Raw genomic sequence first — 24,414 nt, forward strand, 5'->3', positions numbered from 1 at the left:
TACAAAAGGTCTGAAATACAACATAGCCCCAACACTAGAGAAAAACTCTGTAAAGCATTTGATAGCCACCGCTTAAGTTGCAATTGGTGTAGCTAATCTCTCATGCAGAAAACAAAATAAAATTATGGTTAATATAATAAACATTATAGACAGTGAATTAAGCAGACAAAATGCATACAAATACCAGCCCAAGACAGAACAGAAAATTCTGTATAATATAAATGATAAACTGCTATTAAGTGATACAACATTAAAAGCTGATAAAGGGAATAGTGTGGTCATACTCAACAAAAATGATTATAGATAAGGTCATGTCATTCATTGAATCAAACAAGTTTACAGAATTGCCAAGCTACCCCATCAACAGGTTTGCAACTAAAATAAACAAAGCCATTAAAAACTATAATACCATTCTCACAGAACATACACAATAATCAATCCAACTACACCAAAATTATGAGCGCAACCAGAGACACACAAACTGATGGTTCCGATTCGGACTGTATTAATTGCATAAATAGCCCATCATATTTGATAAGCAAAAAACTAAACACACTAATAACAAAACTTTATACTTTCAACAAAAAGTACACAATCAAATATTTGCGTACTCTGGCAATCCCACATAATGGTAAATTTATTTCACTTAGTGTCACTAATCTATACACCAATGTGCCACTACAGAAAAAAATCCAAATAATAAAATACAACCTGTTACAATGTAGGAAAATATCCATGGCTGGAACACTTGAAATTACAAATCTTTTGGAAATAGGATCAGCACAAAATTATTTTGAATTTAACAACAAAATTTATACCCAAGCAGATGGAGTAGCCTTGGGTAATAGTGTAGCAGGTACATTAGCTGCACAAAATTATTTTGAATTTAACAACAAAATTTATACCCAAGCAGATGGAGTAGCCTTGGGTAATAGTGTAGCAGGTACATTAGCTGATATTTTCCTAAATTCTTTGGAAAACAAATTCTTTAACTCAGATTGGCCTATTCTCAACCAAATTCTATACTATTTTAGGTATGTAGATGGTAGCCCCATATCGGTAGATGGCAGCCACACAGATATTGAAAATAGCCACCAAAAACTTAACCAACTGCACCCTGAAATTAAATTCACTGTGGAAACTGAGAAAGACAATACCATTAGCTATCTAGACCTCACAATTGGCAAAAATAATAATTGCCACACATACGACATCTACAGAAAGAATACCACTTCTGAAAATATTATAAATCCCAGTTCCTGTCATCCAATGGCTCATAAACTAGCATTTTTCCATTCAATGACTAATAAATTAAATAACCTCCCATTAGAAACTCAATAAGAACTTAACACAATTCGTTATATAGCCTATACAAATGATTTTGACCCCAACATAATCACAAAATTATATTAAAAAATTTAAAACACCAAAGCAGAATACAAATCAGAGAGGTATATGCCTAACTCAAGAAACATCACCGACACAGAAAATCAGATACGTACAAGAAGTCTACCTTGGTAGAATCTCCAACAGAATTGATCCACTTTTTAAAGCCACAAATATTCCACTTACCTTTCGAACCAATAACAACCTGTCAATAAAATTACATTCCACCACCACTAGAACATCGAAATATGATAACCCAGGCATATATAAAATCACATGTGGCAGCTGTAATAGCTTTACATAGGCCAAACAGGAAGAAATTTTAACATGAGGTACAAAGAACACATTAGAGAGAACAGTCATAATCAGTCGAACTTGTTTCTACACTTGAAAAATCAAAATCACACTTCTGGTACTATCGAAAATGCACTACAGATTCTGCACAGAATACCAAAAGGTTTTGCAATGTACGTTGTTGAGGAATTACACATTTATATGTACATGAGAAAATACCCACAAAAAATATTAAATAGACATACAGAATTGAGACACAAATACTATCTTAAAAACTTATCGAAGTTTTAGGACACGAAAATGGATAAATCGGAAGTAACATATGCAACAACTAAAGATAATCATAACAAATTTTAGTTCATAAAATAATATAGCTGTTCATCTGCACAATCTCTGTAAACATATAGTGTCGTAAGAGTGGAATTGTCAAACTGCTGTTACGTTGTAAATAACATTTTAAACATCTTGACATCATTTACGATCTTATTAAAGCAGTGACAGTTACAAAACAATCCACTAACGATGCAATATTGATGTCACATCACTCTGGACGTGAGTACAAGATAGCTACTATAACGAGAATGACATTGGTATCCATACCTGTTTTCATCAAAATTGTACTTGAAAATAGTGACAAAGTCGAAATAGTCAGTTGTAAATAAAGATTAATTCACGTTCATTGATGATATCTTCATGATCTGGATTCAGGGCCAAGACACGCTATCTTCGTTCTTTCACAACTTCAACATCTTCTCTCCCATCTGTTTCACGTAGTCCTCCTCAACCCAGCACGCCACCTTTGTAGATGTTGACCTCCCCCTCTCTGATGGCTCCATTCATACCTCTGTCCACATTAAACCCACTAAGCACAAACAGTCTGTGCATTTTGACAGCTATCCTCTCTTTCACACCAAAAGATCCTTCCCATATAGCCTGGCCATCCGGGGATGGCATATCTGCAGTGACAAAAGCTCCTGTGCTCAGTATGTTGAGTCTCACCAAGATCTTCACAGACAGGCACTAGCCCCCAGGCCTAATTCACAAACAGATCTCCCATGCCATTTCTCCTCACACTCCCAATCCTTCCACCACCCCCCAAGAACCAGCCACAAATGAATGTCCTCTTCATCACCCAGTACCACCCCAGATTGGAACAACTGAACCACATCCTTCGCCAGGGCTTTGATTACTTATCATCGTGCCCTGAAATGAGGGACATCCTACCTGAGATATACTCCCCCCTGCCCCTTAAAGTGGTGTTCCATTGCCCACGCAAATTCCACAACATCCTAGTCCATTCCTATGCTACTCCCTATGCCAACCCTTTGCCACAAGGATCATATCCCTGTGGAAGACCCACATGCAAAAATTGCCCAATACATCCACCCAGCACTTTCTATTCCAGTCCTGTCACAGGTTTATGCTACGCCATCAGGGGCTGGACCACGTGTGAAAGCAGCCATGTCATTTACCAGCTCTGCTGCAATCATTGCCCAGCTTTTTATATTGGTATGACTACCAACCAGCTGTGCAGCAGGATGAATAGTCACAGCCAGACTGTGGCCAAAAGCAAAGTAGACAACCCTGTGGAGCAACATCCAGCTGAACATAACACACTTGATTTCAATGGCTGCTTCACTACCCGAGCCATCTAGATCCTTCCCTCCACCACCAGCTTTTCTGAACCACACAGGTGGGAGTTATCATTGTAACAAATTCTCCGCTTCCGGCCTTAACCTGCGGTAACATACTGTCCCCACACCCTCCACCCAACAGTTTCCACCTCCTCTCTCCTATCACCTCTCCCCCATTCTCATCTCCCACTCTGCTTATTTGCAGCCCTCTGCCAATGCATCCACCTGTCTTTCTCCGCTCCTCTCCTGTTTTTGCCACCCCCCCCCCCCCCCCCCCCAACATCCCTCCCACACTACCTCTTGACGCTGCGTCTTTTGGCAGTCTAGTCCCTGCTGCACACTCCACGTGACAGTGTTCTTTTTGCTTCTTATCCATAGTCTACTACCCCTTCCTTGCTCCCTCCAGATTGCTGCTTGCATCCCATGTGATGTTGCGTTCCGGCCCAGGATGCTGGAGTTGGCGGTCATCTGTGCATGAGGTGTGCTTGCTTGTGTGTGTGAGTGTGTTTGAATGGCAGAAAGCTTAATGTGAGTCTCTGTTAATTGTGCCTGTTTGCGACTTGACATGTCTTCTTTACAGTAAGTAATGATACATTACTTGACTTAGTTAGAGATAAATGTTTTGTGTAAGAGGTATATTCTTCAGTTAAAAGGTGTGTTTTGAAAACCTGAAGCTGTGTTCATGGAATATGTGTAGATGGCTTTTCTCCCTTGTATAATGTGAAAAATAAAAAAAGTATGTAATATTGCCAAGTTTAATTCATTCCTTGTGCTTTCAGTCTCGGCACAACATGGAGGACTTTGAATTGTTTACACTGGATGATGTTGATGCTGCATTTGACAAGATAGTTCAACTGAAATACAATCAAAGTGTAGCAATGAAAGGTATGATAACTTTTAAATACAATCAGAGTGTAGCGTAAACTGTATAATTTTTAAATTGAAAAACCAGAACCTATCTAGATCATAATTCCAAAAATGTAGTCAGTTTTCAACTTCATGTATTGTAACACTGTGTGAACATTATCACAGATCACATTAATATATGAACAAAATTGTGCTAAATTCTTTGATCTTTTGGGAATAAAACTTAATAAGTTCAAAAAATACTAGATGAAAGGCAAAAACGCAGTGCATATCATATTGCAGATTTATACCTAACATGTCTGATTTATAATGGTCTGCCTAAACTTTATTTTACCTCAAAGTGAGCAAAAACTTGTCCAAAGTTTTAGTCCTCTTGATTGGCACATATGTGAAATGTAAGTTGACTTTTAGAGGTCTCAAACTTTGTTTAGTATCTGCAGAAGTCATGAGAAACCCACTCCCCTACACAGTCGGCATGGTTGCTTCACAGGCTAATTGTGACTTGGTAACCACCGGGGAAAAGAACCCCGTGAGTGGAATGAACTCGCCATGAAAATTGAACTACGGGAAGCGGAGCATCCAAACCCATGTAGATACCCGCATGACAGTAAACTCGGCACACAGTGGGTGAGCCAGCTAATGACTGAGCACATGCCAGTTCTCAGCAGCAGTGCAAGGCTAGTTCTACAACGGTTTAACTCTGCAGGAGCACTGCTCTATTCCCCTTGCTGCTACTTGCAAGTATCATTTCTGTCATCAGGTCTGCCCATATGATGTGACACATTCATCCTCTGTTCTCCGTGGCGGGTTTCTGAACTATCCCACTGTTCTACCCATGCCAGCTCATGTGCCTCCATCATGACGTCTGCTGGTGGGGATATTAAATCCCTCCCCGCTGTAAAGGCCGAGTAGGCCCGAAAATGGTCAGGCTTCGGCCATGACCTCTGGTGCAGAACTGGAGAGAGCATCAGAGAACTCGGTAGTGGACTGACCACTGAAGGAGGCAACAGCGACACTGCCAGCTCAGCCAGAAGGGTGGAAGGACATAGAGGCTGCGGAGTCCACCTCTGGAGAGGCTGAGGAGTTCACCTCTGGCAATCAATCAGGATGAGGCTGCCTCCATCAATGAAAGGGAATAGGAGGCAGAAGGGGAAGGAGGCAGGTTGAAATCCAAGGGCTCCACCATGAAAGTGGAGGGGGGGGGGGGGGGGGGGGGAGCCGCAGTGGGCCTGCAGGCAGCAGGAAGACAGGAAGGGTGTAGCAATGATGCGACATGCTGCTGCAAGTGGGAGCTCGCTCTAGGACTAACAGTGTGATCAACAATGCTGCTCATTGACTGGAAGGCCGCAACAACAATGCTCCGTCAGGGCATGGGTGCAACTGATGGGCATAGTGAGTAAGTTGCTCTCCACCGACACACACCTTGAAGAACTGCCAACCTTTGTGGCTCACCACAACACCCTGAAGCTGCCCCAGCTGCCAGCCGAAGGACCGGGCCCAAACTGGATCCCCAGGAGGGAATCGCAGCAGGCAATGGTGGTGCGAGGCATGTGACTCTGGATGCAGCAACTCCAGGAGTCCCCACTGCTGGCACCCATACAAACATTTTGCTGGACTGCACTCATTGACCAGCGTCACTCAGTATGTAGCCAGAAAACTCGACAATCATCGTCGCGGGTAGCGGTGAACATGGACTTCCTCAGCTTGGTTTTGAATGAACACACAAGTGTGCTTCGCTTATGAGTTAGAAGCCAAGTGGAATGAGGCAGTAGTCAGATGCTGAATACCATTGCAGAAGCAAAACTCCTACGACACAAATTGCCTACTGTTATCAGACATGAGGGTCCTAGGAGATTCCTCAATGGCAAAAATAACTGATAACTGATGAATGATTTCAGTGGCGACAGTTGGCTGTTTTCAGGAAATTCGGCAATCTATCGACCACCAACAGCGACATGCCGCCCAAAAATGGACCCCCAAAATAGATGTGCATGCTTTTCCAAGGGTGCTTGGGATCAGCCAAGGAGAGAAATGGCACGGCAGTGTGACCAAGTTCTGTGCACATGCCACGCAAGCCCACACCAAATGTTTGGTGTCACAATTGATCACCAGCCAGTAAATGTGACATTGCACCAACTCCTTCATCCAAGTCATATCCCAGCACAGTGTATGCAGCAAATAGAGAAGAAGAGGTGCAGTGCTGGTTGTGCAACCACTCAACACCATTGATCCCCTGTGGCAAGCATGAGGATTGCTGAGACAACGATGAGTTGAGCACACAAGAGAAAAAATGTATGCTGTGCTGGATCTGCACCCTAAGAGTCATGTTTTGGCCAACCCATCTGGACCGCTGAAATGATTTTCCGGAAAATGGGTCAGCAGCCGTGGTGGTCACAACCTATCATGCCGTCAACAGAAACCAATGCCATACTGGTGTAAAGTTAAGTCAGTCAGGGAGCATAGCACAAATGCTGCCTGAGAGATTGGAAAGCTGGTGGACATTCAGCAAACCAGACAAATTTAATGCCCGTTTTGTGAAGCTGGTTAATAGGCTGGTGGACATATGCAGCTTGGGGAGTGAACTGAGCATAATACGAAATCTTACCCAAACTAGACTGAAGCTCTTTCAGGTTCTTGGGTGCTGGTGGGTTGACAATGGCTTGATGTGGTCGCCCGTGTGGGGGTGGGGGTACCAGGGGCCGTTGATCACACACCGAATTGTGCTACCTGACAATTATCAGAAAGGATGTCCCAATCCGCTGCTGCAATCTCATGCGATTCCGCTATTTGGGAAATGTTGGATAAAAGTTGAACAAGGTCAATGCCCTAGTCTGAACCTCGAGATCAGGAGCTAACTGGACAATCACATACCGAATTAGCAAGTCTGGGTGAGAGGTAGCACATTTGGGACAATCAAAATGACACTTGTGTGAGAGGCCTTGCAAATCAGTGATCCAGGCCACATACAACTACCCAGGCCGCTTGTGGTGCTGTTGAACGGCAACCTTGCCACTACCATATGAGTTTGTTGTCCGAAATAATTGGGTAAGCAACTGACAAAGCTTGTCAAAGGGAAGCAACTTGGTCTCTTTGGAAGGTTTCAAATTTTGGACAACTTCATATAAACCCACACTCCTGGACAACAACAAGGTGGCCTCATGAAATGGATCAGCTGTGCCTTACCTGTCAATACAGCAAGAACCAGCACAGATAATTCTCCTACCCCTCCATAGATTCATTGAAACTGGAAAAATGTGCCAGGGGCAGTGGGGGCGGAGAAGAAAACTGCCCCATAGGCAGATGGCCCTTGCCTGTGAGTCAGCGTCTGGCTTATCAGTGTCTACATCTGCTCCTATTGACATAAGGACATCCTTCATCACCGCTTTAATATTTGCAGAAGGCAACACTGTCAGTTCTGGTACTGCACAGGCTGACTGGATCAATAACCACTGGGAACCAGAACCCCATGAGTGGAACGAACTCGTGCGAATTGAACTCCAGGAAGCGGAGCATCTGAACCCACGGATGTGCACTTGACAGTACATTCAGCACATTGATGGCGCGGGTGGCTAATGACAGCACATGACAGTTATTGGCCTGAAATGCAGTGCTAGTTCTATGGTGTTTTAACTCCGTAGGAGCACTGGCCTGCTTGCAAGTAAACACTTCCACCCTTGGGTCTGCCCATATGAGGTGACATGTGCACCCGCCTTGGCAGGTTTCTTAACTACTCCATTGTTCTACCTATGCCACCTCATCTTCCTCCATCATGAATTTCACTGGCGGGGATATTAAAAGTTTGCTGTTCTTTAAAAAATTTTTTCCAATACTTTTCCTAAATTCATTGATGAGTTGAGCATATACTAATATAATCTAGTTTTCATAGTTCACAGCAAAACATTGGTTACTAATTAAGATACTAGTGGACTAAAATTTTAAGAATGGCATTAGTTATGTTATGTTGTATGGTGGTCATATTTATAGTCTTTCTGCAAATGTGGATTTGATTTAAATGAATTTTTATTCTCTTGCTACAACATATCTGACTGCACACAATTTTTATCTCTGGCAACTTACAATGTTTAGTGGACTTGTGTGGGCCAGAAAAATAGTTCTTCCAAAGATTATGCAAACTCACAGTGTTCAGTGTATCTGTAGTGCCAAAAAATAGTTCTTCCAAAAATATTGATTTATTTTTCAGTGTTCTGTTATTGTATGTGTCAATTTTTATTTTATACATTCCATAAAAAAGCTCCCAGTTCAGTTGTTTTCATTGTGCATAAATAGAGATTAAAGAACTTTTTACTTTTGATGAATTTCCTGTAAAATCAGTCAAAACAGTTTCCATTTTAATTCTTTTTTATGGTGATTTCAGTAGCATATTGTGGGCGCAGTCTTTTTCAGCTTTTGCTTCTTTACATGTATTTGTTTGAAAGCACACACAAACAATGACATAAGATGATTTCTTTCACCACTCTGCTGAAAGTTAGTGATCTCTGTGTAATCTGTAAGATGCTAGGAAGAAAATGTTTCAAAAAGAACTTAAACAGCTTTGGCACACAAGCATTTTGGATGAGAGTAACTTTTTTCAGGCTTAAAGTCATAAAAGTAATTGCCGTAGCCATCTCTTGTGGCACATTACTGTCAACTTACTTTACACTTGCATGTCTTTTATGTCTTTCAGAACTGTGATGCATATTATGAAGAGTGTTGTACATTACGAGCTTTTGTGACAGACAGATAATTGATTTCTGATCTCTACCTTTTGAGAGCAGTGGCCAGGTGAAGTTCTGCCCATCAAAGGCACAGATCTGAATAAGAGTCTTTTTTTGAAATGTAGCTTTAATGTATCATGGAAATTAATTTTTGAGCACTGCAGTATAATTCATTCCCATATGCACTGTAATGAATATGTGGATATAGAGTTGATGTTCTACATATGAGGTGGAATCCAAAATTTTCGGGACTGGTGCTGCCATCTGGAAAGTAGTAGTTGTAGTAGTAGTAGAAGAAGATCTTTACACTGCTAGGTGGTGAGAGCTGAATATCTGATGAGTCAGTGTGTGGAGTGGCATTCAGCTGGGAGGACGTGTTGTGTGTCCACAGTGATTTCCGTAATACTCTGTGTTTGGTGTGTGGCGATTTTATGATGGATCCGCGAACAGAACAGCTCGTGCGTTCCAAATTGTGTGCAAATCTTGGGAAAAGTGCTTCAGCGATCCTTGCAAAGATTCAACAAGTGTCTGGGGGACAGAGCATGAGCTGTACACATGTGTTTGAGTGGCATGCTCAGTTCAGGGCCGGCTGTACAGACATTGAAGATGATGCTCACACTGGATGACCCGTTAGCCGCACAATGCCAGACATTGTTGCCAAACTTCAACAATTGGTTCATGCGGATCGCCATCGAACCATTCAAAACCTTGCGGATGAAGTGGGTATTGGTTATGGGACATGTTAATGAATGTTGACTGATGAATTGGGCATGCATTGTGTTGCCGCAAAATTTGGATGGGTGATTGCCTGAGCTGTTACCTTCCCAAATTGCCAATTGGTCCTTCTGTCAGGTGTGACCTGAGGTGTGAACAACAATCACCTAAGGCGCTAAGGCTGGTGAGGCCCCCCCCCCCCCCATCTCTCTCTCTCTCTCTCTCTCTCTCTCTCTCTCTCTCTCTCTCTCTCTCTCTCTTTCAAGTTGTTGGCTAGTCCAGGGTGTATACGACTTAGGACAACCAGGAGATCCGGGAAAAACCGGGGAATTTTTCTTTTTTTTAAATTTCCATTTTCAGTTAAATTTTTGTAATTTTGTCTGGTGAGAAACAATATTCTAACAAAGGATATTACTGTATCCTGCTACTGCAGAATAGTATTGCAGCAATAAAACATAGACGGGAGGAAAAAAAGAAAATAAAACTTAAGTTGGAAAGGAAATGTGCCATATACACCAATAAAACACAGTGCTCATACAGGCGCCTGCCAACAGCAAAATGTGTCAAAGGATTTACGAAGATTGTTCAGTGCTTCATAACAACAAATTGCCTCTGATGAGCATGACGTCTCAACTGTTTGCATTAGATTCGTTTGAGCAGTTGCGAGTGGGCTCATGCTCATGTGCGGTTGAGTAATGCATGCGTAGTACCTCCTCCTGTTTCCGGCTACAGAAGTGTGGCTGTTAGCTGTACAAGCATTAGCAGCAAGCAGCAAGATGCTACCCTGAAAATTTTTACTGGCGTGTGCAAGCTGCCAGATTCAATGGGGGAAAACTGGGGTATCTACCCTGGGCTGCAAGAATTCATATTCTTGAGGAAAAAAAAACCTTTTTTCACAAAGCGCCTATTATCCAGCGCACGTTGGTCTGTTGATTATTCATATGATTTTGAAACACATGCCTGTTGGTTTTTGAATATTTGTGAACATATTGTAAGTTTATTTCTGAATGAATCACAAGTTGATTTTTGAATACATGCGTGCTGTACGTCATGCCTCTGCCAGGGGAATCCCTGTCACATCTAGAAATAAACTTTCCTGCAGACAGAAGGGGACGGGGCTAACGAGTTGAGCAGAATAAAGCCGAACGGGTGAATGCCAGTCGCTGTTTGTTTATGTGGTTGACTGGGTTTGCGAATGATCAGCATTGTTATAATTACCAGCAAAATCCCTAGATTCAGATTACCAGAGTGGAAATAAACTTCTAACAGGAATAACAGGTAAGAAATATTACGCATTATCTTCTTGGTGTATCCAAGAAATCAGAATTTTGATAGAAACATTTTGGCCAGACTGTTGCACTAGAAACGACCAGTTGTACAGACCTTGGTAGCAGCCACCTATGTTCTGTTCTGGGGGTAGTGCGTAAAACACGTTGGGCAAACACGTAATAACGCCTAACTGTAGAATAAACGCAAATAACTAAGCCTTTGATTGTGGTAGGGTTAGTGAAATTAACTGGAGAATGAGTTTTGACACTGGCAGGAATAGTTACAGAATTAGTGATGACAAGATAGTTTGTTAGAATGAGGAAGGAGAAGAAACAGGGACATCACACAAATCATGGAAGAATATGACAGTTCCAGATTTCGTACTACTACTTTTCGATCTCAGGTCGCTTACGGTTTTCAGGGGAACTTTATACAATTCTTCTGCAGCATAGTGGCAACTTGGGGTAGCGATGGTATCGATCGTGCACTCTTATCTACAAAGTGTAGGAATTGTGAATCATACTATTACTTTTCGATCTCATTCTTGAGAAGCTGGAATGTGAAACCATTTCCGAACATAAATCTTTTTGCTTATAGTAGGCCTAATAGGCATTTGATATTGGTACTATGTGAATTATATTCTGTTGTGTTAAAAAAAAAAGTGACCATTTGTGCTAAAACAGTGCAATCTAAAACAGTCTGTTTGTTTAGTGTGTGTTACAATTGCTGCAATATTAGACAGGCCTATTTGGTTTTATCTAGCAGACAGCGACAGAATACATGTAATCAGATTGAGAAACCACACCAGTCTTGGGTACTGTTTGTATTAACAGCTTTTTCAGTATTAGACAATGACATACATTTTTTCAAGTAGCAAAACGTTTGATGAAGTTTGATGAGGTAATAGATCCTTTCACAGAAAGGAAAGGACACAATGTAAAGCTGTAGCAAGGTGAGAGAGAAAAAAGTGCTATCACTTGAGGACAGAAGAAATATGTACTGTCTTGCTTGTCACTTGTCTTTATTGGTTTCATGTATCGGGTATTTAATTTTCTGTTACACAAAAAAATATAGCAAGTTATTAGCTAATAGACAAAAAAAACCAAATAACATGTCTTACATTTCCTCCTACACGTTTTATATATCAGTCTCCTCAGAAAGATGTGTGCTATAAAAATTTTTGAGAAGTTGATTATTTATTTATTTATTTGCATCCTACCTGAAACGCTCGAGGGTGTTTTTTGCTGCAGTTCGGAAATATCGTTGATCCGGTGCTGATGCACAGAGCAGTCTGAATTGTAGTGGAGACGTGGATAGTCTCTACGTGACCCGTGTTTACGTTTAGTGATTTTGCTGTTTCCTCTTCGTTTATTGCTCTCAAGTCAAATGAAAACAAAGCAGATTTCTGTGGCCGGGAACTATCAAGTCAATTAAAATACATTCACATAATTATGGAAGGGTAAAATATGTTATTAGTTTGATATTTTATTTTCACCTTCCTGACAGTCAAGCATTAATCGCCTTGCAGAACAATGAAGTTGTTTTTGTCTGTTTGCATAAGAAATTTGGCTTTTATTAATCTTTCCCACTGAGGCAATCAGTTTATTTGAAACGAAGTGTTTAAGTCCACGCTATTGGATAGTTTCAACTATTTCACTGTAAAAATACAGCAACCAACCACTTTTTAATGCGTTTTATTTACGCCAATATGCATTTCGGGTTTGCACACATTTTCAGCTGGCAAATTACATGGATCTTCAATTTCTACAGTAGTACAATCTCGACAGCAGTTTGGATGCTGCAGCAGGCCTGTGCAAAAGCAACGATTCCAACCATTTACTTCAATTTCACAAGTTTAAAGTTACGCACTATCAGTTGTTCATTTTACTTACATTCTCCTCTCCTTGTTTTTTCTTCGCTTTTCTTCTTTTTTTGCAACAACACAAACACTTTTTATCACGTATGTTACACAGGCGCACTGTGTTATCCGCCATGTTGTCGACTGACAGCTTTTGTTCACATACAAACGGTTTATCTATGGACAGAGTTATATTTTACGAAAGTTTTGAGGTTCTAAGATAAGCTACTGTTTTCTAAACATTGACTTGGGTGATAGAAGTATTCTAAGTACGATGTATACAATTTTTTTTTTTAATTTCTTTTTTTTTTCTTTTTCTTTTTTTGGCAGTATTGAAGATAATAAACTAACATAACACATTTATACAAAGCAGTAATTCATACATTTACAATATAACAGAGATAGAATTAAGATTTTTATGTTTTATAGTATTACATGCATTTGTTGAGTTTATATTAGATTATGTTATTTCTTGATTGTGCTTAGTAAGTGGTTTGATAAGTAGTGTGTGGAAGTTTTTCAGAAATATTCAGTTTGGTAGTTCTGTTTGGTTGGTAAGTATGTCAGAAGGGGATGCATGTTTCAACTGTTTGCTGCATTTCAAAAGTGCATCTTTCATCTCCTAGCAGGTATGGTATTATGCAACAATAAAGAACCAAACATGAGATAATACAGTACTGGCACTCCAAGAAAATTTGCATCTGAATCTGGACATACGAATGTGCACTGAAAGCCAAATTATGTATTTCAGTATGGTTCATGAAATTCTGATGCTCTTGGAGTATCTTCTGATGTCTTGTTTCTTTTATGACATAATGTAAGATCTTTTAATGTTTTACACATAAATGCATACGGGATCCCTGCATCACCATAGCTGCTTAAGTGCGGTGATGCCTGTTACCTGGTGCTCTCTGGCAACTGCTGAAATGAATGTATTTCTAACAGGAAAATATTGCGAATGGTTGTTTGAAAATCGTTACTTTCAAAGTAAATCTCCTTTTATGCAAGCTGAACTATGTGTGAGAATGTACAATGAGTTTCTTAAATCACAGAGTGTTTGCCTCTCATTTAAAAATCAACTCTTTGAGGACAACCATTTAGAAAAATTTCAACCCCAGAAGATCAGACATTTATGTTGTTATTAAAAATTTTACTGTCACATTTGTGTGATGTATCTTAAAGTGTAACAAGTGATGTTTCGTAATACGAAAATATGCAGCATACCTGTTGCTGCACATCAAAGATCTTTCCAAAACTTTTTTTTCTGAATTTGGTTTACTTAAGGGCAGGAAATTCTACGCCAGTGTATCAGTCATAACCATTCAAGGGATTGATAAGTTGTTCTGTTTTGAGGAAAAGTATACTGTCACTTAACATGGAAAACGAGTATTTTCACCCGGGAGAAAATGTATTTTTAACTGGGAAATCTGGGAGATATATTTCTCCTTGTCCATTTATACACCCCGTAGTCAGAAATTCTGTTTTTTACCGTCTGGCACTTACAGTACCAGTCTTGCTTCGTCTCGCTCCACGAAGGACACTGCTGCACAGACATGCGACTTCAAGTTCAGCACCGCATTTGTAATATCACCCAATGTCACGGTAACATCCCCATTTCCTACTCTTGCATCTGTGTCACAAGCCACCAAATTTTCACCTCAGAGGGTGAAATCACCTGCTACACAACCTGCAGGCCAGAAAGCACAGAAGAAATATTCCTGTGAAGACTTTTTACGTCCCTCCAGCCAACAAACACCTGAATCATCATCTGCCAACTGCAAAGGCTCCTAGAATTCAAGCAAAGACAAACGGTCTTCTTCTGTGCAGACTCGAAAATCCTCTTCAGTGGTGTTGCCATGTGACGCCCTCACGCAGCCAACCTCTGTTTCTCCGGTGCACACCAGCAACTATTTCTCTACCCTGAACTCTGCAGACTGACAGAGGGAAAATGCCAACGCCTTTGTAGACCTCATGGAGCATGATCCTCCAGCCTCCTTGCCCAGTAATGGAGGGTCTTCAAAAGCTGACATTCAGCAGCTGCCGAGGTAACACCTCTTCATTTTTTCCCTCTTCCCCTTTCCTCATAATAACTCTCCTCCAGTGGAACATTTGCAGCCTCAGATCCCCAAAGAGGAATTACAGCTGCTCTTGGAATTGCAGCGTCCACTTGTTCTCTGCCTCCAGGATACAAAATTGTGTCCTCACAACTGCTTGAACCTTTTGCATTTCTTTCTGGTCCGTTTTGACCTCCTCTCCCCAAGGACAGCATTCCATCTCATGGGGCAGTCATGGTGCTCATCCAGGATGATGTTCATAATCAGAACTGTCTCCCTGGTCACCTGACTGCAGACTGTTGCAGTCAGCATTTTCCTTCCTCACGTCATCTTTTCCCTTTGTACTGTTTACATCCCTCCATCGTTCAGTGTCATCAGGACAGACTTCCTCCAGCTTATTGGGCAACTCACCCAACTCTTTTTTGCTGCTCGGTGACTTTAATGCACACCATCCCCTTAAGGGCTCTTTCAAAACTTGTCCGAGAGATTCCCTCTTGGCTGGCCTTCAACTCAACCTCATCTGCCTTAACAGTGGAGCACCTGTCTTCCTTTCAGACTCCATGCACACCTATTCTCGAACAGTTCCACTCCCTCTTCTGCCTTGTGGGCCAACCTCCGACGGCTCTCTGGATCCGAGGTTCATTCCCTAATTTCCAGCCTGACTGTAGCAGATGATGTCATAGTGGACCCTATTTCTATGTCCACCTGCTATCACACTGCCTTCCTCCATTGGAAATGAGTGGAGGAGGCTCTGGGCAGTAGCCTTCTCTTTTCAGAATCGTGAGTGCTACAATGCCACTTTTACTATGAGGGAAGTAGATTGTGCTCTCACTTCACCCTGATCCTCTGCCCCAGAACCATTTGATGCTCACATTCGGATGTTGCAGCACCTTTCTCTTGTGGGCAAGCACTTTCTCCTTCATACATATGCCCCATTTCTCTCACCAGCTGTGTTTGCAAGGTGATGGAACAAATGATACATGCCCAGGTGGTATAGTAACTCTAGTCTCGCAGATTACTAACCACTGCACAATGAGGGTTTTGAGCGCATCATTGTGCAATTAGCCATCTCAGTGCTTTGTCAACCCATGTCCTGAATAGTTTTCTGCAGAAATACCGGACTCTGACTGTATTTTTTGATTTGGAGAAAGCGTACAACACCTGCTGAAAGACTGGTATCCTCCGTACTCCATACACTTGGGGCTTACGAGGCTGCCTGCCTCATTTCCTTCAGGAATTTTTAAGAGAGAAGAGTTTTCAAGGTATGTGTGAGTTCTTCCTTGTAGGACAACTTCATCCAGGAAAATGGTGTGCCTCAAGGTTCCATCCTGAGTGTCATCCTCTTTGCTGTTGCCACGAACCCTATTATGGCCGTCTCCTGCCGGGCATATCTGGCTCCCTATTTGTTGATGATTTTGCCACTCATTGCAGTTCTCCATGGACTTGCCTCCTGGAACGGCATCTTTAGCGTTGTCTCAATCATCTTTACTCGTGGAGCGTCGACAGTGGCTTTTGCTTTTCCATTGACAAAACTATTTGTATGTTTTTTTGGCAGCATAATGGATTTCTTCCACCGTCTTGACATCTTGAGCCTGTTGTTCTGCTATTCACTGAAACTAAGAAATTCCTAGGGCTCATGCTCGATAGGAAACTTTTTGGTCCTCCGTGTGTCATACCTGGCTGTCCACTGTATCCGGTCCCTCTATGTCCTACATGTCCTCAGTAATACTTCCTGGGGAGCAGATCAGATTACCCTCCTCCGTTTGTACCAATCTCTTGTCTGTTCGAAACTAGACTATGAGTGTTTCGTTTATGCATCTGTACGTCCCTCCATCTTACACTGTCGCAGTACGATCCACCATCATGGCCCCTTTTACAATAGCCCAGCCTGTCTGCAGAAGCTGCTGAACTGCAGCTGCCATACCGACATGATGTTCTCCTCAGCAGATACGCCTGCCATTCATCTGCCATGCCTGGCCACCCATCCTATGCCTCCTTCTTCAAAGACTTTTTTGACTGCTGGTATGGGGCTTGTCCCTCTTCTCTGTTGCTTCCTGGAGTTCGCTTTCGGTTATTGCTCCGGCTATGCTACCTGTCACTTTCCCGATGGGTGTGACCCCTTCACTACCTTGGCTATGTATGGCGGCCCATGTTCACCTTGGATTTAATTCACTTCTTAAGGACAGCACTCCAGACTCGCTCTAGCGCTGTAACTTTATCAACATTCGCACGAAACTTCATGATAGTACCTTTGTGTACACCGATGGCTCTAGGACTGAACATGGTGTCAGGTGTGCCTTCGTTATTGGTCCCAACGATATTCAGTATTAGCTTCTGTAGGACTGACCATGGTGTCAGGTGTGCCTTCGTTATTGGCACCAATGATTTTCGGTATCGGCTTCTGGAACACTGCACAGTATTTACAGCAGAGCTCTTCGCCCTGTATCAGGCCATACAGTACATCCGGTGACACAGGCTCTCCAATTGTGTCAATTGCTCAAACTCTCTCGGTGCTCTTCAGAGCCTGTGTTTGCTCTACACCATCCTTCCCTTAGTGCAACGGGCCCAGGGAAGCTTTCACTTGCTCACTCTTGATGAAGCCACTGTGTTGTTTATGTGGGTCCTTGGTCACATCAATCTGACAGGAAACTAGGTTGCTGCCAAGGCTGCACTCCTCAAATCTCGGCCTGCTAGCTTCTCCATTCCCTCTGATGATCTCTGTGTTGCTGTCTGTCAGCATCTGGTGTCACCGTGGAATCACCATTGGTCTTCCCTCCATGGGATCAACCTCTGGGGAATTAAACCTCTCTCAGCAGCATGGCCGACCCCCTTTCAGCCCTCTTGTTGTGAGGAGATCATTTTAGCTAGGTTGTGTGTTGGACGCAGTCTTTTTAGCGATCGCCATTTGTTAAGTCATAACCCACCACCACTTCCTGCTCATTGTCCTCAACCTATGACGATCCCTACTTCCTGATGGAATGTCCTTTTTTTAACCACATACAGAATGTAAGTTTTACGTTTGCCATCTGAGTTATTGGCGCTGGCCGGGGTGGCCGTGCGGTTCTAGGCGCTTCAGTCTGGAACCGTGAGACCGCTACGGTCGCAGGTTCGAATCCTGCCTCGGGCATGGATGTGTGTGATGTCCTTAGGTTAATTAGGTTTAAGTAGTTCTAAGTTCTAGGGGACTGATGACCTCAGATGTTAAGTCCCATAGTGCTCAGAGCCATTTGAAGCCATTTTTGAGTTATTGGCTGTTTTAGTGAATATCGTGCAGGCTATCAACCACATTTTACTTTTTATCTGTCATAGCAATACAGTGAAGGACGTTTACTCTTCAATCCAGAACCTCTGTTGTCCCTATGGTGTATTTTATGAGCCTTTCTTCAAGTCCCTGTTTTTAGCTGTCTTTCCTTCTGTCGATTGGGCTTAACGTGTAGTCCCTTTTAACTCCTTTTTTGTCTTTCTATTCTACAGTTCTGACATGGGTGCTTTATGACCTTAGTAGTTTTTGGACCTTAAAACAAAACAAATAACACAAAATCAGTAATAGTGAAGGTGACTTAGATTTGTTGAGAGGGTTCTGGGAAAGAGAGATGGATCTGTAAAGACAAATTCTAGTTTATGCTCGTGCTTTTCAGAACTACCAAATAGACTTGTCAATACACCTCAAGTGAGCTGACACACATCCTGCTGTCAACTTGTGCAAAAGTATAATGAAGATTATATGATGCTGGCTTTCATAGTATATATCTGCATCATTGGTGCATTAGTTTTATGGGCATTGGGGTACGGTCCAAGCCATGATCCTACACCTAGCGTTTTATCCTCTACTGAAAAAGACATCATCAGAGGATGTAAAATTGTAGTTAGTTGAAACTGCGAAATGGTTTATTGATAAGTATATACAGTTAAATTGTGACAACATCCAACTACCGCCAAAGATAACTGAGTTTTGCCAAAAAGTGTTATGGTACCTGTACAACACAGTTAGTGCTAGTGTTTCCTTTATTTAACACCAAGACAAGCAATTTGTGTAATTTCAGTCCTCCTCCTCTTCTATTAAAAGATTCTTTTTTTATTTTAAAGTTCTATGGCCCCACTGCTGCACATCTTAGCAAATTACTGATGGAACTTAATAAAAATTTATCATTGGAGGGGAAAAGTGGTGGTTCTATGGTGCCACTGCACAATTTACTGCTGCCGATGTATCCATGTTGCTATAACTATAGTGTTTTTGAAGTCGGGGTTTGATGCTTCCTTTAGTAGTTTGTGTGTACACTTGACTGCATTTCCAAGCCAATTTGTATGCACCTACTATGGTAAACAAGTGGTTGTGGGGCCCTTTACAGTATTCAGTTATTCACACTATTTTTCTTTTTGGATATATAGACAAGCACACATGTGCACTGGGAGCAGGAGACAACTAAATTCAGTTTTCCAATATTACAGTTTTATCGGGGTTGAATAGTTACTGTGCTAGGATATTTCCATACCATATGCTTATAGACAATATAAATTCAGAAACAACATAAAGTAGGATGATTGAAATTGAATATTTGTGGACCTTAGTGCTAAATAAAGCAACCATTGCCAACTCTTCTGCTTTATAAGCTCCTAGCATGTTTAGACACACATCCACAGTTTTTGGCAATGGTCTGATGACATCACAAGCCCCTTAGCATGCATTTGCACAACTCCACAATTTTTGGCAATGGTCTTGATGACACCACAATTCAAAATGTTTATTGACTATGCCTTGAGGTGTCTCCTGGTATATGGAATGAAACATTAGGCACAGAAATATACCCCAGACCACATACTACTATTGCTCATAAAACCAATATCACAAAGGACATAATGGAGATGCTCGGGGACATAAATGAGAACTTTGTTAGAAAGAAGGTTTTCTAAGGAAACCCAGGTGAAAAAATCAGAGAATCAGCATATGCATAAAACTATGCGATAATTCTGTTGTCTGCATTGTACACGCATTGTATATTGTGTGTAGAGACTGAAAAATAAGATATGAGGGATTAGAGTGCCTATTGTGGCATATCATCATCATAATAATCATCGTATTTGTCATCATCAGGAGCAGTTTCCAGTGACTGGTCGGATCTGTTTTGCTCATAAGCCTCTCCATTTTCCTGTATCCTTCCACCAATGCTTTGAAGCCACCCTGTTAGAGTTTGTTCTTTTCCCTAATTACTCTCCTCTATTCATTTTATTGATTGGTCTCCCTCTTTAGCACCTGTCTTTGAGCCTCAATTGTACATCACCCTTGATGTTCTCTGACATTTAATTCTCGTTAACGTTACCATTGAAGCCTTGCTGATTTTATCCACACCTATACAATCCCCTTGTTCTTCTTTCCTTACTCTATCCATTGTTGGTATTCTGAGCCTGTCTCTGTGAAATTTTATTTTGCCTGCCATATCTTGCTTGAAACTGTTGTCTTCACTGTCAAGGTTTCAGAAGCAAAGATCAGGACAGAGACATTGTAGGATTGATATATTATTCCCTTTGTCTTCCATAGAACATCTTTATTCCTCACCAAGCTCCTTACACCTCTCAAAAATGGTACTGCTTTTGTTCCTCTCTTATTGAATTCATCTTCATCTCTTTCCGTTCATTTCCTCTGTGCTTCCTATTTGAAGATGTCAAGATATGTTAAGAGTTCGCCTACCACCATGCTAGGTATATGAACAGTCATTTTTCTCTTGCGAATGGAATAGGACAGAGTTTCTCATGTTAGTAAAAATATTTGTATCTGATATCGGAACTGGGTCATTTGCAACTTGGAGCAACATCCACTTTTTACATGGTCTAACCTGTAGACTGATAAAGAGACATTCTTGAAAAAAAAATTGCTTCTTCCAGTGCAAAAATTAGTTGACTTTACTGTTTAGTCCAGTCCCTAAAGGGTGTTCAATAAGTAATACAACCCTTGAAACTTCCTGGCAAATTAAAACTGTGTGCCGGACCAAGACTCGAACTTGGGACCTTTGCCTTTCGCGGGCAAGTGCTCTACCATGTCTCCGCAATATCCCTTCTTTCAGGAGTGCCTAGTTCTGCAAGGTCTGCAGGAGAGCTTCTGCAAAGTTTGGAAGGTAGGAGATGAGGTACTGGCAGAAGTAAAGCTGTGAGAACGGGGCGTGAGTTGTGCTTGGGTAGCTCAGTTGGTAGAGCACTTGCCCATGAAAGGCAAAGGTCCTGAGTTCGAGTCTTGGTCCGGCACACAGTTTTAATCTGCCAGGAAGTTTCATATCAGCGCACAGTCCGCTGCAGAGCGAAAATCTCATTCTGAATGCAACACTTTTTTCCTGAAAGCAGGTTGGTTTTATACCTGATTCGAATACACCATATTATTCCCCACCCTATAAAGGGTAGCACAATACACTTGCATTGATGGTTGTACCATGAGAGTGGACATAAAGCAGAATAACCCATTCAAAGTCCCAGAAGACCATCGCCATGACTTTACGAACTGAAGGTGCTGTTTTGAACTTTTTATTTGAAGGATAAGTGGTGTGGTGCCATTTCATAAATTGCTGTTTAGTTTCCATTTCAAAGTGATGAACCCATGTTTAATTGTCTGTGTTGATGTTCGACAAAAAATTGTCACAAACAGCCTCATAACACTCGGGCAATTCTTCACCGATGGTGCTTCATTCCTCTTTTTGATCTTCTGCGGATGGTGAGGAAGCCAGCATGCACACGCCTTTGAGTACCCCAGCTGGCGGATGATTGTGTCAGCGCGACCAGCAAAGATGTTGACTTGAGGGAGATCAGACAGTTTTTGCACCTTTGTTGCGATAATGACAGACACCTCGCCCAACAACTCTCTGTGCTTTTGTTCACTATCAAGTCTCTGTAGAAATTCTACAAGCGGCTGTGAAGATCTGCAATTCTCTAGTTTTCCGGCAAAAGAAACTCGATTAAAGCTGTCTGCTTGGAACACACCTTTGTTACAGGTGCCATTTTGAAGGCTATGTACAGTGCCACCACTTATCAGAACTTCTTGAAAGTGTAGGGGCTGAAACAGGAATATTCCATGATGTCCCATAGCAAATTCCACATTTTTGAAACTAAAATAGTCTGAGAAAAAAATGTGTTGCATTACTTACTGAATGCCTCTCATACTTTCTTATAAAATTTATAGTTTCTTATTGTTATTAGTCCATCTGAATATAATTAAAATTAATTTGATCTATAAACATACTGTTATTTCATTTGGTGTGGATAACTGGTCTGTTTTAGGAAAGGGCTATGGCCTGACTATTACACCATTACCTGCAGGCCATATGATTGGTGGTGCTATATGGAAGATTGTAAAAGTAGGTGAGGAAGATATGGTGTATGCTGTAGATTTCAATCACAAAAAAGAACGTCACCTTAATGGCTGTGAGTTGGAGCGTCTCCAGCGACCATCCCTTCTTATCACAGATGCATTTAATGCTACGTATCAACAGGCAAGGCGACGTACACGCGATGAAAAACTAATGAGTACGTATTGCATTATCAGATATTAGTTACAAATTATAATCATAGTATGTTAATATGTGTCATCTGTAGCTAACCAGTTAACTCCATTTTGCCAGGGATTTTATTTATTTATATTCATTCATTCACAGTTCAGAAATTCTAGTAATAATATTTGAATACAACATTTCAGAGATCAACACAACATTCTACAAGTAAATTGCAACTCTTAATTTGCCACTCATACGACTCGTGCACTATGAATTCTAGTTAGGGTAGCAAAAGATTGATTTTTCCAGGTATTTGATTTGGACAGTATCTTTATTTATAACTAGATTCCTTCAGATTTGTAGAAACCATATGAGATGAAATGTGATCTAGCAACCATTGAATTTTGACAACCTTTTGAGTGGAAAATGATAAAGTTGCATCTAAAGATTCATTGTTAAGTATATATGCACAGAATGAAATCATTCTTAAAATATGATTTGTTTTGTGGTTTGATTTCTGCCTCTAACTTCAAAACATTTCATCTACTAAGTTCTTTTTTAGGTGTGATAGTAGCAAGTTTACTACGTTTTTTGGTTCTCCTTGCATGTACTCAAATGTTTTGGTGTTTCTTTCTATTTTTGTTAGGTTCTAGATCATGAAACACAGAACAATATACAGATGATCAGTAATTTTCTGGTGTATGACATCAAACATATTCCATAAGTCACAATATTCTATTTTTAGTGCCAGGTAGTCCTTCAGGTTTTGCATGTATGATGCCACGCTCTTAAAATTGGATATGTAGTCACTTTGTTGTCTTTCAGTCTTTACTCTGAACAAGCAATAAAGGAAGCCAATGTGACATTTGGAGAAGAAGTAAAAACTTAACAACTTTTTAAGTTTGAAGGCTGGAATAGTGTAAACCACCAAAAGCTGATGTAATATATGTTGAAATAAAATGTCTTCTAGCTAGGGCCTCCCGTTGGGTAGACCAGTCGCCTGATGTTTGTGTTGATGCCATTTCGGTGACTTGTGTGTCGATGAGGATGAGATGATAATGATGAAGACAACACAACACCCAGTCCCTGAGCAGAGAAAATCTCCGACCCAGCCGAGAATCGAACCTGAGCCCCTTAGTGTAGCATTCCATCGCGCTGACCACTCACCTATCGAGGCTATTCATAGACAACCAGTTTTGATCAAATGAGAATCTTCAGGTCACAGATGAGCACTACATCAGATGAAAGGAAGGTTCAATGGCATCAAGACATGATTGTTATAAACTGCAGCATGTGTTGCTTATACATTTTTTCATCTCTCACTAAGTGCACCAATTGATGGCCCATTGCGATGTTCAGCATACTTTATGACCAAATAATATCATAGTTTCTGATAAGATTTTGGCCAGAGGGTTCAGAGAACACTGCAGTGGACCTTCAACCGGTAGACTTAATGAAAATGTATAAGGTAATGGATATTTGCATAAGTGATACGTGCTTCAGGTGATAATATTTATGTATTTACACCAAGGAACTTTCCTTTTACGTGATGTAATATTCACCTGTGACTTGAAGATAGTCTTCTGACCAAAACTAGTTTTCATGAATAAATACTCATCACAACATTGTTTAGTGGTTTCTGTGATGTTATTCTTCAGATGTGTTGCAGCACAGGAAATATTTTAAAATTTGCTGATACATTGTAGCTCTGGAGACGCTAAGGACTTGAAGTAGTTGAATAAAGGGATGAGTTAAATCAAATCATGTGATGCTCAGGAAATTAGATTAGGAAATACCCTAAAAATAGGAGATGAGTTTTGCCATTTTAGCAGCAAAATAACTGTCATTGGCAGAATTAGAGAAGATTTAAAGTGTAGACTGGCAATAGCAAAACAGGCATTTGTGAAAAATAGAAATATTTTAACATCAGATATAAATTTAATTATTGAGAAGCTCTTTTTGTGGAAGTATATGCCTGGAATGTTGCTTTGTATGGAAGTGAAAAATTGATGACAAACAGTAAAGACAAGAAGAGAGAAGAAGCTTGTGAAATATGTTGCTGCAGAAGAATGCTGAAGATTAGATGGGTACATCAGATAATTACTTAAGATGTTCTTATTTTATGGCCAATATTGGACCACTTTATTGACA

At 41.0% G+C, this 24,414-nt stretch overlaps 1 protein-coding gene across 1 annotated transcript in view; it reads left to right on the top strand.

The window, feature by feature from the left end:
* The window catches only part of LOC124783347 (probable cleavage and polyadenylation specificity factor subunit 2), a 174,496-nt gene that overhangs the window by 25,548 nt on the left and 124,534 nt on the right, over positions 1 to 24,414 (top strand). The window contains exons 4-5 of the mRNA XM_047254014.1: positions 4,094 to 4,199; positions 22,052 to 22,297. Of these exons, the coding sequence (XP_047109970.1) occupies positions 4,094 to 4,199; positions 22,052 to 22,297 (352 nt within the window). The remainder of the gene's footprint in view (positions 1 to 4,093; positions 4,200 to 22,051; positions 22,298 to 24,414) is intronic.

This window comes from Schistocerca piceifrons, chromosome 1, assembly GCF_021461385.2.
Source record: "Schistocerca piceifrons isolate TAMUIC-IGC-003096 chromosome 1, iqSchPice1.1, whole genome shotgun sequence".
In the NCBI taxonomy this organism is placed as follows: domain Eukaryota; kingdom Metazoa; phylum Arthropoda; class Insecta; order Orthoptera; family Acrididae; genus Schistocerca; species Schistocerca piceifrons.